General features: G+C 34.9%; 1 protein-coding gene across 1 annotated transcript in view; it reads left to right on the plus strand.

The window, feature by feature from the left end:
* The window catches only part of COL21A1 (collagen type XXI alpha 1 chain), a 107191-nt gene that overhangs the window by 62738 nt on the left and 27925 nt on the right, over positions 1-16528 (plus strand). Inside the window, exons 19-20 of the mRNA XM_030490800.1 lie at positions 14769-14813; positions 15181-15234. Of these exons, the coding sequence (XP_030346660.1) occupies positions 14769-14813; positions 15181-15234 (99 nt within the window). The remainder of the gene's footprint in view (positions 1-14768; positions 14814-15180; positions 15235-16528) is intronic.

Below are 16528 nucleotides of genomic sequence, written 5' to 3' on the forward strand. Positions count from 1 at the left end.
GGCTTCTGGCTTCTGACCTGACTCCTGCTGTTATACCTGTCCTCTTGGTTTGTCTGTTGATATTGTATAAATGCATCAGGAATGCCCAGTCTAGATCAATGCATTCTCTGAAATATGTGTGTTTTATGCTAGGGTAGTATGGCAGAATTATTTTTGAAATGTGTTCAAGGTACAGTAAGGATATAGAAATCTCAGCAGAAGTGGCTGTATCTTTCTTCATAAAGCAGAATTCTTTAAAATAGAACATAGAAACTGTATAGCCAGGAACCCTGTATATTTGGAGAGCAAACCTAAAGCTAATGTAATTCTACTGTATCTGTGGCCATGCTGAGATTAATAGAAACAGAAACCAAGGAAAGAAAATTCTTGACTAAGTTATATGGTAATATACATTACAAATTTATTTATTTATTTATTTATTTATTTTCCTGTAAGCCATGTAATATTTTCCCCTCTCTGTTATTATACAGTTTCCCAGAACTCTTCTCTATGAAAAAAATTGGCTTTAGTGGAACCCTTAGAGTGCAACATGTTGAGGCAAGATGGTTTGTTAAATAGTCTGGTGTTCAGCGTTGCCTCTCTTGTCTTTCTTTGCATAGACAGACAATGAAAAAACCAGACACAAAACACAGAGCTACTAGCAACTGTAGCAACTGTGTTATCTGTATACTGACAATGTTCCTTAGAGATCTTGTTCTCAGAACAAATGCCTGGCAGCCTGTCATAATAATAATGTAGGAAATAATTATTAAAATGTAAATGTAGCTAATTCTAATGAACTTTCTTCTTCAGTACAGCTTTACACGTATTATATCACTGACTGTCATTTCATAAATTGATACATAAATAAGAAAATATTTTGAGAATGGAAGAAAGTCTGAAAAATTCTACTTTGCCTCTATTTACCTGCTGCAAAAACATTTCTTTCACATTAGTTATATCCTTTCATGCCTCTAGCCCTGTGTATATTCTCATGAGAATCACTCATGAGGAGAGAAATAACACCACAACCACCATGTTTGAGTGAAAAATGTGAAATGAATGAATGGTGTGGAAGAGTAACATCTTTTATAAGATTACCTAATATAGTTAGGTGAGATGTGCAAATTTTAAGGTGTTCAAGTAACCCTAAACACATGATGCAGTAAGACTTTGGTAGGCATATGCTATACATCATTATTTCTTCACAAATAGGTTAGCTTAGTTGAATTAGTTTTTTAGTGATTGTTTCTCTATTTCTTATTCTAATTATTGAGTTGTTGAAACAGACAGGGCAGAGTATTGTTGACGACTTTCTGATTGCCAGAGCTACTATAACAGATGTTGTTAGTCTTGTTCCCACTTGAGAAAGAGGGAGATGACAGTTTTGACAGCACAATGCTTTCAATAATTGTTACACAGTATTTTCTTTAAGCTCAACCACCTTTTTTTAGACTGAATTCAGGTTTTCCTGTGAATTATAACTTTTAGGTCCACTTTAGGTGTATGTATTTGTAACAGACTCTGTTTGCAACCTAGGTTATCTTCTTTGTTCTGACTGACAAGTTATTTTAGCTAAATTCCTTCCATACTACATTTTCAGCAGCGTTAATTGCTGTTAAGAAATAAAATAAGACAATGGTGTTATAAAAAAACCAGGTAATTAAAACTTCTGAAACTTCAGGCAGACTAGTCTGTACTACTTGGTTATTCCCAGTTGGAAAAAATGATTTAAGACATGACAGCATAGTTGCTGATCCAAAACATATTGAAGTCAATGGAAAGATTCCCATAGAGTTCAGTCTGGACTGGAGCCACAATAAATGCTGTAATAAACTTGGACCCACTGACCTAATGCAACTTGGAAAATGATGCTTGCTTTTCTAAGTTGTAAAACTAACAGTTCTCTCCCATCTGATTCGTATTCTCTCTCTGTTCCTCATGATTTCTGATTTTTGAATTTCTGTCTTCACACACTATGCAATTACATTAATTATATTAATTTTCTGTAATTATATATCTTTTTATCTTGTATCTTTATCTTCTATCTATAATTATGTATCTTTTTATTTTGTCTACAGAGACTTAGGAAACTTATTTTTGGATTTTTTTGTTAGTACAAATTCAACTCTGTTAACTTTGGAAAATCAAGTGGAGAAAAGGTGTCATACCTTACTGCCATTTCTTTAAGACTATTTTATAGATGCAGTGTTAACAGAGGCAATTTCTTAAAAAATTTAAGAAAGAACTAAAGGAGCTCTAGTTGTAAGCCTATTAGGGACACGAAGGGCAGGTGCTATAAATAGTTATAAACAGTACTCAGTCTCTTTTATGCTTGTATGCTGTAGTGACCTTTTTATGTGGCTATGCTGGCACTTATCTTACGAATTCATGTGCTGATAAAGGTTACATACCAGCATCCCTCCTCCACTGTAGCTTGTTTGAAAAGGCAGTGATAGAAATAGCTCTGACCAATACACTGTACCAAGTTAGAACCTCCCTACTGACTTGCTGAGCTGTATTACAATAAACAGATGATTGTTGTTGTTGTTAAAATATCTCTCAATAGTTTTTCAATCTTGTATAAATTAAAACATACATTAAAACAGCATGATTCTGAAAGAATTCTCCTGCAGCAAACATTTGACGGTGCAGCTTTGTTAAAAGAATGCAGTAACTAAGCACAAAATTAATGGTAGTGCTTATTTATTCAGATTCCATGAGTGATTCCAATGAGCTAGTCCTGTTTCTACACAAAACCACAAAGTCTTCTGAAGAGTGTAATTTCTTCTATGTATTCAAATAATTGGGACTTTTATTGGAAATTTTAATGAAGAGACTTTAAACTTGATATTATACTTATTAATTATATGTACTAGAAAGTGAGCTTTAATTCCCAGAATAAGTGCTGTGGCATAAGTTTATACTGTCTGTAGAATAAGAACTGTAACACACATTGTTCCACCTGTGGTTTTTTCCACTGAGGAAGTTATTATATTCACTTCATACTCCAGCTTCAGCCTTCAGCTGTCATGTCCTCAGCTTGGCTAAGATGAAGTCTAGACATCCGGCATGAAACTAGTGAATTAAGTTGGCAGTATGGATGTGTACAGTGCACATCAGATAGCCCCTCTTGTGCTATTGTTGCTCAAAAATGCAGAAAAAAGTTTGCCCATTTAAATGCTGTTGCATTTGGGAGGCTGGAGACCTTCACATCAGTTGCAGAGAGCACAATATGCATACGCTTACAAACATCACTACCTTTTTTCTACCAAAACCCTAGATTTTCTTGCTATTAATATGGCAGTGGGCCTTTCTATAGAGATGTTTTATTAGTTTTTTAACATTATAGCTGTACAATTCGACTTTTACTGTGTTTTTAAGTGGGAAAAAATCAGTTTACTATAACTCATTATCATCCAAATGCATTTCCAATGAGTTGTTTTATATTATTTTGAGCAAATGGTATACAGATACATTTCAAGTGTATTAGCTAACATACTACTGCTTGGACTGAAAAAAAAAAATTCTAAAAAATTACTGGACTTGCTGAGGTGGAGATTTTTGAGGAGCCGAATGGACAAATCCACACAACTGTGTTCTTTATCAGGATTTTCTTTACTCCCAAATCACTTGATCTTGAAAGTTATGTAGTAAAACTGAGATAAAGTAGGTATGCTTTAAGTGATTAACATTCACTTCCTCTAACGTGATATTTAAAAAAGGACTCATTTGCATTCTTTTGGATCCACCTGATGTCAGTTATAATACTTAAGGCATTCCTGAACTCATGTGCTAATTTCATACATCCAGAAAAGGCTTTTCTGAAGTAGGAGATGCTTGAAGAGAATGTTCTGACTGATACATGTTGTGTTGGGCTGACATCTGCCAGTTTAGAGCCAGGGAAGTTGGTGTTCATACTTTCAGTAAACAATGTTTCACATGTGCTGATAAATCTTGAAACAGCAACATCTCACCATTATTCTTGCCTTACAGTTTTCTTCTTAACTCCCACAGTTTTCAAGGAACACTTCAAGACACTGTCAAATCCTTCAGTAATATAAATAACACATTGGAAATAAGATTTAATAAAATGGATTTTGTATATTCCTCAACAGAAACTTTATGTCTATGATCACTATGCATGGTGAAATACTTATGAATTTAAGTTAACTTCTGGAAGCCAAAGTACCCAACAGTCCGTATTGGGTGGCAGTATCATCATATGATTTTAGCCTGATTTAGTCATATATGCATCACTTTTTAACTGAAGTATGATATGACAGAGTATTTGAAATCATTGAAGTAGCATCTTTGCAGTTTATTGGGAAGAGAGACCAAAAAATTGAAAAACAGTTCTTTTTTAAAGAAGAAAATATCTGACAACCAGTGGAATAAACTTCAAATCTGTGGCTTGTAGCAGAGGAGTTACAAGTAAGTAATATGCAAGATATTTTTATCTCTTTGTGTTTAAATATTTTTTCAGCAATGCCAACTTTATTATTTGTGCATTTGTCTATGCTAGTTTTCTCCTTTCACACATATTAGACGTAGGATATAAAATACCTCAGTTTCTATCTCTGCTGATAGAATTAAAATTATTTTTATTAATAATAAATTACCAGACAGTAGATTTTATGCAAAAATACAAGGCACAGAATATATTAATTCAGTTTACCAGATTACAAGAATGTAATTTTTGCATTGCTTTCGTCTGTAATTCACAGCAATTGTGTTCAAGATTATTGCTTAGCAACTGTGTTCAATAACACAAAAACTGTCATTTATATTAGTGTGTTACACTAAAAAAAGAATGAATATGTAATTAATATGTGCCTGTCCTAAGGGGCAAGTCCCTAAACACTGTGCTTACTGTGGTCTTTCATTTTATTGGGTCTGGGAAGTAAGGTATGGAAAATCAAGATAGATTTTTTTGGTGGTGTTTTAGCATATGTTGCAAAATGGAAATGTTTTCACTCTGTAAATATTTGTCAGACAATAAAGTTTCAGATCTAAAATTATCATTTGTGGTGAATAAAAGCAGAGTGTGTGTAGGGTTTCTCTGTCCTCATTTATGGTGTATAAGTGCAAAATTCAGACTAAGCTTTTTTAAACTGTATATTGGTAATTGCGCATGGTCATGGGCAATGCTATAGGAGCTAATGCTTCGTAATGTTATTTCTGTTTAGGCACACACATTATCGATTGTCATGGATTTGTATCTTTGCATTTTGACATAACAGTAATATGAAGTGTTTGGTTTGTATCTCAGTAGTATGGCTCAAAGCCAAATTTCTATGTATATTTAATTGTTGCTCCATAGAGCATAAGTACATGGTGTTTCAGGTTCTTAGGGAAAGTGCCCTCTTCTTGGTATGAATTGTGTCTCTGTTAATGTTCATGCTGGAGAATAATAAAAAGAAGAGACATCTGAATGCCTTTAACACATCCTCTAAATATTTTTATCTTCCTTTCCTAATACACTATGAAGAGTAGGATTTTGATTTACAGCTTAGGTAAATATCCGCTGGAGTTCCCAGTGGCAATGGAGACCAAACAGAAACTTCACTCAGCTGATTGATATACTTAGAAACCAAACATAGGTAGTAGGCTATGACACTCGGTTAGAATGTAGCAACCATAAATATTGATTGGTTTAGTTGATTTCATTACATTGCTGTTCTATTCTGTGCGTCTCAACACGGTTGTGGTGAGTTACTTAACCACAAGTAGAAAGAGGATTACCATAAGGATGTTTGACTTTCCTTCTTCTGATACAACTTCAAGAGGGTAGTAATAGGGTAGCCAGTTTTCTTGCTTGTCATGATTCTTCTTCAGCATGTGTAACAAGCCAGATTAAAAATTTGCTGTACCTGTGTCCTCAGAAGGTGTGAGAACTGTGGCGGCGAGATGAAACAATTCAGCTGTAACTACTTCAGGGCTCTGAGTGCTGCATCTGGGTATCTAATCTACAATCTATACTCTGGTGATTATCCAGAACATTCTTCATTTCACCTCGCATAGTCAAGTAGACATATTTAGTCCATCTCTGTGTTATGGTTATTCTCTGATATGAAACTAATACCTGCATAGGATTATTCATCCTGTCATGAAGTACTTGTCTCAAATAGAAGAGGTCATTTCCTTCTGAAGTTGCCTGTTTCTTTTAACTAACTTAGACAGTTTACATTTTCAGATTAAAGTTAGTTGAATTGCACCCTTCCAGAAAATAAGGAAGAGAAAACAAGTGAACAACTTAAAACAGGGCTTCTTTGTTATTTTTGTGTTCAAGTGCTAGCTGGGCTGTCAAAGTAACTAGTTTCTTGTCATGCTTCTTCCATGTATCCTTCACAATCAATAGCATTGCATTATTCTTGTGCAGTATGCTCAGTTAGGGTCATGCCAGTTGCTCAAAATAGATTGTCCTATAATTTGTAGTGTAAAAATGGGAAAAGTGAAGATAAGTAAGGGAGATCAGCAGTATTTGTGAGCCTTAAGAATCCTTTCATCAGAGAAAACACCTTAGTATTGCTTATACTCAATATTCTTGCTATAAAGAAGATGATAAAGATAGTTTTGTAACTGAGATCAGCTGGTTCACCTCTGTTCAGGAAGCCGAAGACAGTTCCTGTCCATAAAGAACTTTAAGCTTGAAATTGAGAAGTTGATACTCAAGTATCAGGCACTCAAGTAGATACAGTGCTAGCAAATTTGGGGAAATTTGATGCGGTTACTGTTTTCATTTTTATTATCTTTATGTATTAAAAATACAGTGAATTGAATTCTTGTCTGAATACAGGCTAGCTTCCCATCCAAAAAGAAGCAAAAACCAGTCTTTAAGCAGAGTAAATTTAAATCTATTTGCAAGGTTTAATTGATGTTTCTGCTAAAATTAAAATGTCATGATGATTTAAGACCTCTCCTTCCCAAACTGAACCCCCCCTATGAGAAAAATATATGTTTTTTCATTTATACCACATGTTGTTGTGTTGGAAGTCTTCATGATTATGTATGTTGTGACCAGCATTTTTTTGTTTTGTTTTGTTTTTAAGGTAGATAATTAAAAAAAATGGTGTATTTCTGTTTAGCCATTGTTCTAAAAAGTTTACGTATCACAAATAAAATAGCACTCTGGGCTAATGAAGCACAAGGAATACAGTGTTTATGGGATCTTGTTCTTAGGTCAAGCTGACAAAGAATTGACTTTAGGATTTTGACACACTTTAGTCATGTTGGACCATTATGGAATTACTACGGACCCAGCAATTTAATGTTATTAGATCCACTACGACCAAGAATAAAGAAATAGACTACGAAAATATGAAACCATTTAAGAAACAACCGTTGACTCTTACTGTGCAAATTAAGTTTTGCTTCAGTAATTAGTAGTTAAATTTTAGTCTTAGTGATTGTTACGTGAGTCAAGGTATGATTTTCCTCTTTGTCCTCTGGAATGGTTTGATCCCAGTCTCTGCGCCAACTTTTCTTACCTATTTCTTAAATAGGTAAGAACCACTAAGCAGACTTGGACTAAGGGAATGATCACAGAACTTCTTCTCTGACAAGGATAGGAGTATGTAGAAAATATTTGGGGTTTTTTGTTTTGCCTATTATTTACTGCCAAATTCTGTCAGAGCTTTTGGAATTTCCTTAGCCAAAAATGCATGCTGGCCTGTCCTACTTAATAGCCAGCAGTGGAACAATTTTCTAGCAATTTTGCAGTCCTTTCTGGAACACGGTTTTCCTGTTTTCTTTTGCTACAATCTGTGACAAATTGCACAGTATGAACCATACGGAAAAAAATGCATGGTTTATTGTTAAACCTCCTCACTCCTAATTTAACTGGGTGGCTTCTTACTACAGGAAATGGGGATGGCTGAAAACCATGTTCTTCCACATCCATGTGGCCTGTGTGAACAGAACCATGACTCTTGCAGTGTCAGACAACTGGGCATGTTGTGTGAAAGCTGCAGAGCAGCAGTCAGTGCCTTTCGAGGAGTCCCTGCCGTCCTTAGCCTGCCCTCTCTTATGTGTCCAAGGTGCTTAAATTGTGTGACCGATCATGGGCTTTTCTTCATAATTTAAGTAGTGGAGAACTTGTAAAACATTTTGAAGGCATGTAACTGCTTGAATATCAGTGTGTTTATGTGTGTGTTGAACATGGGTCAGTTTATCAGCTGTTAGAAATCAGCATAAACTTATAATAATGGATCTCGGTTTCCAGTGTCTGTAAGGGTAGTGCCTGGTATGGCAGGCAGAGGCTGGGCACTGCGGTGTCACCTCCAGGACTAGAGGCTTCAGTTTTGTCTGGCCATCTTTGGATCCACAAAGATTTGACAAGTCTAATACTCATATTATTTTGCAGGGTATTTACAAGAAACAGTGACACCAGTTTCAGCCTGTGACAGGATATGCACAATTTTTGCTTTTTATTAGTATTTCCAGCTTTCAAATTGCAGTTTTCCCAAGGTCTGTGTTATTGGCAATGCAACAGGGGTCACTGTGTTCCACATTTAACATATGTGAGTTTTATTTTTAATAACTGATTTGACAAAAAACATGTTTCCAAACTCTGGTCTTATAACTGTAAAGATCTTGGTAATGCTTTTTCCTTTTCTGAATTTAATTTAAAGCTGCTATGCTAGTCCAGTGGATGCTTGTTATGTTTATGGGAATGCTTCTTTGGGTTTAGCCCATTGTTCTTTGTCATCAATTCCAGCTACTCAGTAGTAGCATATGCAGCTTCATTGAATTTCTTTTACATATATTTTGCGACTTTCTCCAGTAGGACGTTTTATGCTTTATCCAAATCGGGGTTGTTTCTTTCATTCTGTTAGGGTTACCAAGTATTTCCTGTAATCTTTTAAGTATCTTGACTGTTGTACTTTTATCCAAATTATTGCTTGACTTGTAATTTCTTACATACCTCCAGTAAATCTGTCATGTATCATCAAGTATGCTTTTTCAAGTAAGGATCAGTAATACATGAACAGTCATATTTTTCAGGCACTTAAAGAGATCATGGGAACATCTGGGTAGATATCTTCTGTGTCCTATTCTGTTGCTGTAATTCATGTAACGTCCTTTAGTGTCGTCCCAGAATCAAAATTGCAGATTTTTCGGAGTGGAAGGAGCCATTTGATTGAAACATAATTCAAAGAAATCATATACTCTAGAAAAAAACATCTTTTTATTAGTAGTCTTGACTTTTGTCTATTTTAAACCTGATCCTTCAGCTGACCCTGATTAATATTTAGTCTGTTGAAGGAAAGAGTAGGGTCAAAATTAGCACCTATGGACTTTTTAAGACTGAAACTCTGCTTACAGTTTCTCAGTGCTTTGCTTAGAAGTCTTTTGTAAGGGTTGTGTCACTGCCTGAATTATGAATGATCATTATGGAAACAGTTTGAAGTTTTGTTATGTAAATGGGAACAGCCTAGAATGTGACCATCTTTTAACAAAAGCTTCTAAATGTTACTCCGTGGATCAATTTTTTAAAAATAATATAATTTAAATGAGATAGTACTCAAGGTAACCTCACTGACCATGCTCAAAAAAACCCCAAAAAACCAAAAACGGAAAGCAGATATTATTTTAAGCATAAAATAAATAATAATATTTAACAATATTCAACAATAATCATAGAGAAGATTGTAGGGTTTTCCCCCCCCAGATAATGACCTCTGAAATAAAGGGTCTGTGCTTACCTTACATTTTATTATTGTTGCATTTGTTTAAACAGGAAGTATTGTTTTATTATAACTTTTAAAATCATGATAATTTTTAATAGAGAAAACCTATATTATTTATGGTATTTTTGTCTTAATGTTGAAATAATTGATAGTTTGAAAAACTGATCCATAGTTATTTGTTCTAGACAGTATTTATCAAATGTTTGAGATGTTACAAAGTAAGTCCAGATGTACTGTTTTCAGTGAGGAGTTTAAAGCAGTATGTTGAAAGAGTACAGTTTTGTATGCCTACTCCAAGAAAATAAAGTATTAATAAGATAATTATACTTATGTTCTCTCCATGTTTTTGGGGAATTGGTTGCAAACCAGTTTGTTCATAACAAAGAAGCTTTTGGAGATACTCTATAGTTTTGCATCTTCCAGAGAGAGAATTTTTATGATAATGAACATGTTATCTTTAGACTAGAAACTCCTATTTTCCATATAGGTTATCAGCCAGTACTGAAGAATGAAGTCCTACCAAGCACCATTCCAGAGAAGGGGAATATTATAGACAGGAGCAGAAATAAGAGAATAGGCTAATAAATATTCTTTTTAGGAGTAAAATAATGTTTGGTTTGTTTCTGGAAAAAGTTTTTATGCATGGTTTCTTCTGCTGTTCACAGGCATAAAGTTAAGTATGAGGGAGATACAAATAATCCATAATACTAGCTAGAAAAAGTGGAAAAAGTATTTTGAGAAAAGTAGCTTATGTCTTAAGTAAAAATGCTGATACCTAGTTGATCTGTATATAAGGCAATTTACTTCATGGATTTTTTGTGAGGCTGCATGGAAAAAAGTCCAGCTGTTTAATATTGTCCAAAACAAAAATAGACATTTAATGATTAATGAAAGCTACAAGAAAGATTTTCCAGGGATTGTGAAACCATGTTCCTTTTGCAGTTAAATCCATTGTATCTGCCAGGTATTATCAAAGAATGGAAGATTTATTTAAATTGCAGACACTGGGATAAAATAGAATATTTATACAGGATTGTATAAATATATAAATGTTTAAGTGTCATTATTGAAGCTCATGATCACAATAGAAACAAATTCGTGATTTTGGGTGTTCTGAAGTCCCAGCTGTGGGGTCTGCAGCTGAGGAAGACTGTGTCGGGGGACTTAGTTGTCTACCCAGATGAGCTTCATTCTGCAATGAAGCTGTGAGACCCATGGCTAAGAATTGCAATTTCTTGCAGGTAAAGCATACCCATATCTCCTTCTACCTTTGGATATCCTTGTTCACATTTATGTGCCTTATGATTCCTAGCCAACGTAAAGACTTTGTCAGAAGCTTTTGCTATCTGAGCCTATAGACACCTATCACACCAGGCATGTACAAACAAGCAAAGAAAAGGAAAGGTGAGGGGCGAAAGAGGTAATTTTTGCTTCAGAGAATGAGTCACAAGGTGTGTGGTATTTGGTCACCTAGGCATTGCCACCGAGAGCCATTTGAGATGTATGAGGGCAACTGCGGCATCTGTTTCAGAGGGTAAAAGTTAGATCAGGTATCCCACAGCACCTTCAGTGACACCAGAGGTGGTTTCAGTTACCTACATAGCATTCAAGTGTCACTTTTAGGTTCTGGGGCTCCCCTGCAAAGCTTCCCCAGCTCTTTAACAAGAGTTTAGGAAGCTGATGGGCTTCTAGGTGCACACAGGATGGAAGATAGAAGATTAAACAGGCAAAAGAGACTGAATAAAGTGTAAAGACGGCAGTGTCTCAATACATGAATAATCTTGGTTAACTGCCAGACTGATACATGATCACATTAGTTTTTAGGCACAAACTCAGCTGCATGTGGTAAAACTGCAATTGAGAATCTTTAGAATAGACACGTTTTTAAACCAAGGAATTAGGCTCACTAGGCTCTCTTGCTGGCTCTAAATTTCATCTGGTTATAGTACTTGCTGATTAAAGCTGAAGTAATGAATAATGTTACAGGCTTCTATGGGGTAAGGGAAGACTTCCCATTTAAGGGAAAAATTGAGAGAAAGGAGGAAGGTATTTGAATTAAGTGAAGATAATTGAGAAAGATGCAGAAAGAACTAAGGCAATATTAAGGCTTGCAATAAACTTCATTTTTAAATACAAAGAAACACTCAATAAACCTTGCATGAAATTTGATGTAAAAGAAGAAAGGGAACAAATCAACTGATTCAGGATTATAAGATGGCACAACTCATATAAGGACAGAAATCACTACAGTGCAGTAGATGCTTTGACTTTTAGCTGTTCTGGCTAGAAATGTAATTCAGTGTTTTATTGATATTATAACCAATATGCATATATGATAAATACAAACAATTTAAAAGAAGTTTTTTGGAAAGACAAAGGAAAGAAGATTTAGAATTACAAGCCCTTTTTCTTATTTCATATCGACAAAATGTTGCTTGATAGCTTTGCAAAGGACATCCCCAAAGGCAATTTTTTTTCCATAGGCCAGTGAATCATGAATTATTCCACAGCATTGATTCTGTTACTCCCAGTGGGTGGCAGTTTTCCCATCTGTAGTAGTTCCAAACATTGTGCTTCCCTTAGTGGCAGAAAACTTGCATGATGAATCTGTTTCATATTAAGTTTTGATTAAACACAGGCGTTTGTGATAATTTTAGTTGCAATATACTCTTCACAAAAATTGCATTTTTATCTTACAAATGGAGTAAAACTAGTTGCTTTGTCTCATGCTTTAAAGTAAGAATACATTTTTTGATAGAGTAAGGTTTCTGTGACAGTATAGGTAGTGTTATGTCACCCTGTTAAACATAACTTTGTAATAAAAGTGCCTTGTTACTTATGATAGACAAAAAAATACTTAGATTCTAAGGATTTGTACTACACGTGAAGTCTCTGTTTAGGAACAAGACACATTTCCAAAGCTTGGTTTGGCTTTTGACCTACAAGCTAGGAAAGAAACTCAGGATATCGAAACTACTTTTTAACCTTGTCTTCTGGGAAAGTACAAATAATTCTAATTGTCGTAACCAGAGATTATCCATGTAGAAGGAAGTAATAGATTGGGAATAGATAAGGAGAATGAAACCAAATTTAATTTTTTAGGCATGCTGGAGCTAATCCTACAGACACTAGTCTTTGTAATTACTGAACCATAGAGGCTATACAGAAAAATAACTCTCATGGGAAAAGCTCATTCTTTATGACCAAATTAGCCACTTCATTCTCCTCCTTTTGTGCCAATTGACATGTGGAGAATAACTGAAAATTTCCACCCCATGTACTCTGGGAATCACTCACATTAACGTAAGTGATAGATTCATTCTTAGCTGAGTGAATGTCACTGAGCCGTAAGAGAATTTTAAGGGTCTGGACCAGCTCCCACCGAAATAAGAGCATAAGTTCCATGTACTTCCAGTCAGAAGGGCACAAAGGAAAAAAAAACCCAACCCACAGGAAATACGATATGGGTTTACAGTTGTTGTTGTTTGAGCATTATCATTCTTTGCTACTGATAAAAAGATGAAGTTAAATGTCTTTTCTCAGCAATTTCTTTTAGCCAAGGAAGTTCAACACAGCTTGGCAGAACATTGTGTTTCTTCTTTTAGGTATGCTTATATAGTGGTAAATCATTTGTTGTGTTGGGTAAGTATGTGGTCCCATCTTCTCTGAGCCTGCCAATAGCATAGAAATGTAACCATTGAAAGCTTTGGTAGATCATTTCAGTATAAGGTTGCTGCCTAGTGCGAGTTTTTCTAAACATATATGAAATTGTGTTTTGTGTTACAGGTACAGATATTTACAGTTTAGTTTTATGTTTCACAGCTACAGAAATTCACTGTTAAATAATTATACTGAGAACTCACGGACAGGTCTGGAAGTTCCTAAATGTGGTGATAAATATGCCCTATTTCCCATCTCTTTATTTGTGCGAAAGGTCTAAGATGTTTTTGGACAAATGTTTAGCAAGAAGTTATGTTATACAATGTGAGTAGAAGTCTCAGAATGAGGCATTGTTTTCCAAATATTTTTATTATATTCTTTGATCTCTTAATGATAGGTACATTGGAATTTTGATGACCTGTAAATGCTCAGGATGTCATTGTTAACTCATGTGCCATTAACCAATGAACTGTTTCTGCTTGATGGGGTCATTATTAATAGAAGCTGGGTGTAAACTGCAAAACAGTGGAACTATCTTTTCCAAGTCAGCACTATGCAGATGTAATCCATATGGAAACTATCAGATTATTCCTGGTTGTTACAATCGTATTATTTTTTCTTTTTCCCCACAGAGCGCATGTGTTTTGGTGGTGTCTTTTTCACCACCGGAGTATTCATTTCAATAATAGATTAAAATGTAAAGTCTGTAAGCCAAATTCTTATGGTACAAATAAGAGCAGTGTCTGTCCAATAAATTTGAATAGTGTTACTTGAGAGAAAAAAATAGATTAATTGAATGTAGACTACATATGGAGTTTTGTTTTAAATCTGAGTTATATTCAATTGAATGATCACTGTGAGAAACCTGGGAGATATACTGTAGAGCTAAATGAGCAGTGGTGTGAGGAAACGGCAGAATATTTATGATCAAGTATTTATGGGGGTGGAAGCTAGCATACATCTCTTGTTGTTCTGTTAAAATCATGTATGTTAGATAGGAAAATCGGATTTGTCTTACTTGTGGTTCTGTTGACCAGGACTTTTGCTCTGTCTTATGTGGGAAATCTTGTGGATAAGGAAAAGTGTTTTCTTTCCCTGCGCCAGTCAGGGTTTTCATTAAAGCATTACAGTCTTCTTGGGGCAACCAGGAGCATGTGAGCTTGCCCAGCGGCAGATATGGACTCCTGGCGTGACAGCTCTGGAAAGTGACTGAACTATTAGTGTTTCAGGATATCCCCAGATGAAATAGTTTGCATGTTTCCAGCCGAAGCTCTTTTCTCTTATGTGTTTTCTGAATTTTCTATTTCATGCTCATATTTTGAACCTCAATTATATGACAGTGTTACATTTATGAAGACATGAAGGGGCAGGGGTGTTATATATTATTTTCTGGATAACTATTCTATATATTGAAAAGGTTTTCTTTTCTCCCCTCAGGGAATTCCTGGAATCCCTGGAAATCAAGGAGCAAAAGGACAAAAGGTATTATTAATAGTTCAAAACACAGTTAAAACCTGTGCATACATATATCATTATCAAAGTAAGGGTTCAGTGTGTGCTCAGAGGAGGGTTTTCCTAGTGGAGATTCAGGACATCAAATCAAGCTGCAAATGAATGGAGACATGCTCCACATTCTTTGTGGCATGTTTGAAAATCTCTCATTAGGTTTTATTTCAACTGTTGCAGAAGGAATGAATAATTCAAAAGTAAGGAATGAATAATTTAAAAGTAAGTTTATAATACTTTGAGAAATAATCCTGACTAAATAAATCTGCATAATTATTGAAGAAATTTGTTAACTATACATACATTAATCACAGAATTCTCCTCCTTATGTAAAAACATTTAGGGTGAAATTGGGCCACCAGGTCAACCAGGATCAAAAGGGTCACCAGGAGATACTGTAAGTTTACAAAATGGTGTTATGAACAAATGATTTGGATGCTGTCATTCTCTATTTTTCATAAGCAAACAAGCAATGGCAAGTACAGTAGCAACCCATCATTTTCAGATTGGCAAATATGATCAGACTAAATCTAATCTCTTGAATTCTCCCCCAGATCTTAAATACCTACTTTTCTTTTAAAATTGATGATTTCCTGACTCCACATTTGATAAACAAGTCCAGCAAACACATTAGGCTGAATTTAGTCTCTTAATTAGCTAACTAAATTAACTTTGAAAGTACTCAAGTAAATTTATTTTGAAAGATAAGACTGATTTAAATGTTGTCACAGCATGCAATGGATTTCTGAAGATGAATTTCAGGATGCTTTTGTGATAGTGCTCTTTTGACAAAGACTGTGAGAATATCAGAGCTTACTGAATTTCCAAACTGCTTAAAGAGAGAGTTTTATTTTAGAATGTAGGAAATGAAAAATAATCATTCTTTTTAGCCATTCCAGCTTACTGCATCTTTGTTGCTGTCCGAGTAGGGTGATTTCTGTGTCCTTTAGAAAGCATAGCAGTAAAATAATTGTTCTGGAAGTTGGTGCAAGTACATAGAGACTTTGCAAAATGGAAATTTTAAAGGCAAAAGGGACAGCTGCATAAAACTAGTTAGAGATCTTGCATTAATTAGTAGGAACTTCATCATTGTTTGAACATATGCTGCCTTAAAAATAATTATCTTTTTCAATAGAGAAGTTCAACAATGTTTACATGGTTCCATTATTAAGCATCCTCATTGTCAACATGACTTTTTTTCTTCTTTTCTAGGAAGATATTGCAATTGTTTTGTCAGATACCTGAGCCACATATGTGTCTTGAACATGCTGTCATTTTCATTCACTTTAGAATATTGAATCAGTAGTGGGAAACTTGTTCTTGATGTACTCTTAAGGAATGGGGTTTTCAAAAAATTTTTCTTGTTTTCTTTCAAGTGGAAATACAGTCTGGTTTCCTTTAGAGTTCTACACTTCTGGAGTTGAAGTCACAGTAAGAAAGTGGTCTTTTGGTTTCAGTTGTGCATTTGTCAGAATGATGCTGAGATTGATTCCACAAAGGGCTCTTAAATCTTTATTTTAGCATGCTCTGATTGTGGTGAGTACTGCTTAGTCATGTGGAATCTGAATGGATATGTGGATTATCACTTGAAGAAGCTGAGGAAGTTGTTAAACTGTAAATAGACTTTTCAAAGTTGTGTTCACATCTCATAATTTTTTCCCGTTTCTTTTCTTAATTTTTAACTTTGTTTT

The sequence above is a fragment of the Strigops habroptila genome, chromosome 6 (assembly GCF_004027225.2).
Source record: "Strigops habroptila isolate Jane chromosome 6, bStrHab1.2.pri, whole genome shotgun sequence".
NCBI lineage: Eukaryota > Metazoa > Chordata > Aves > Psittaciformes > Psittacidae > Strigops > Strigops habroptila.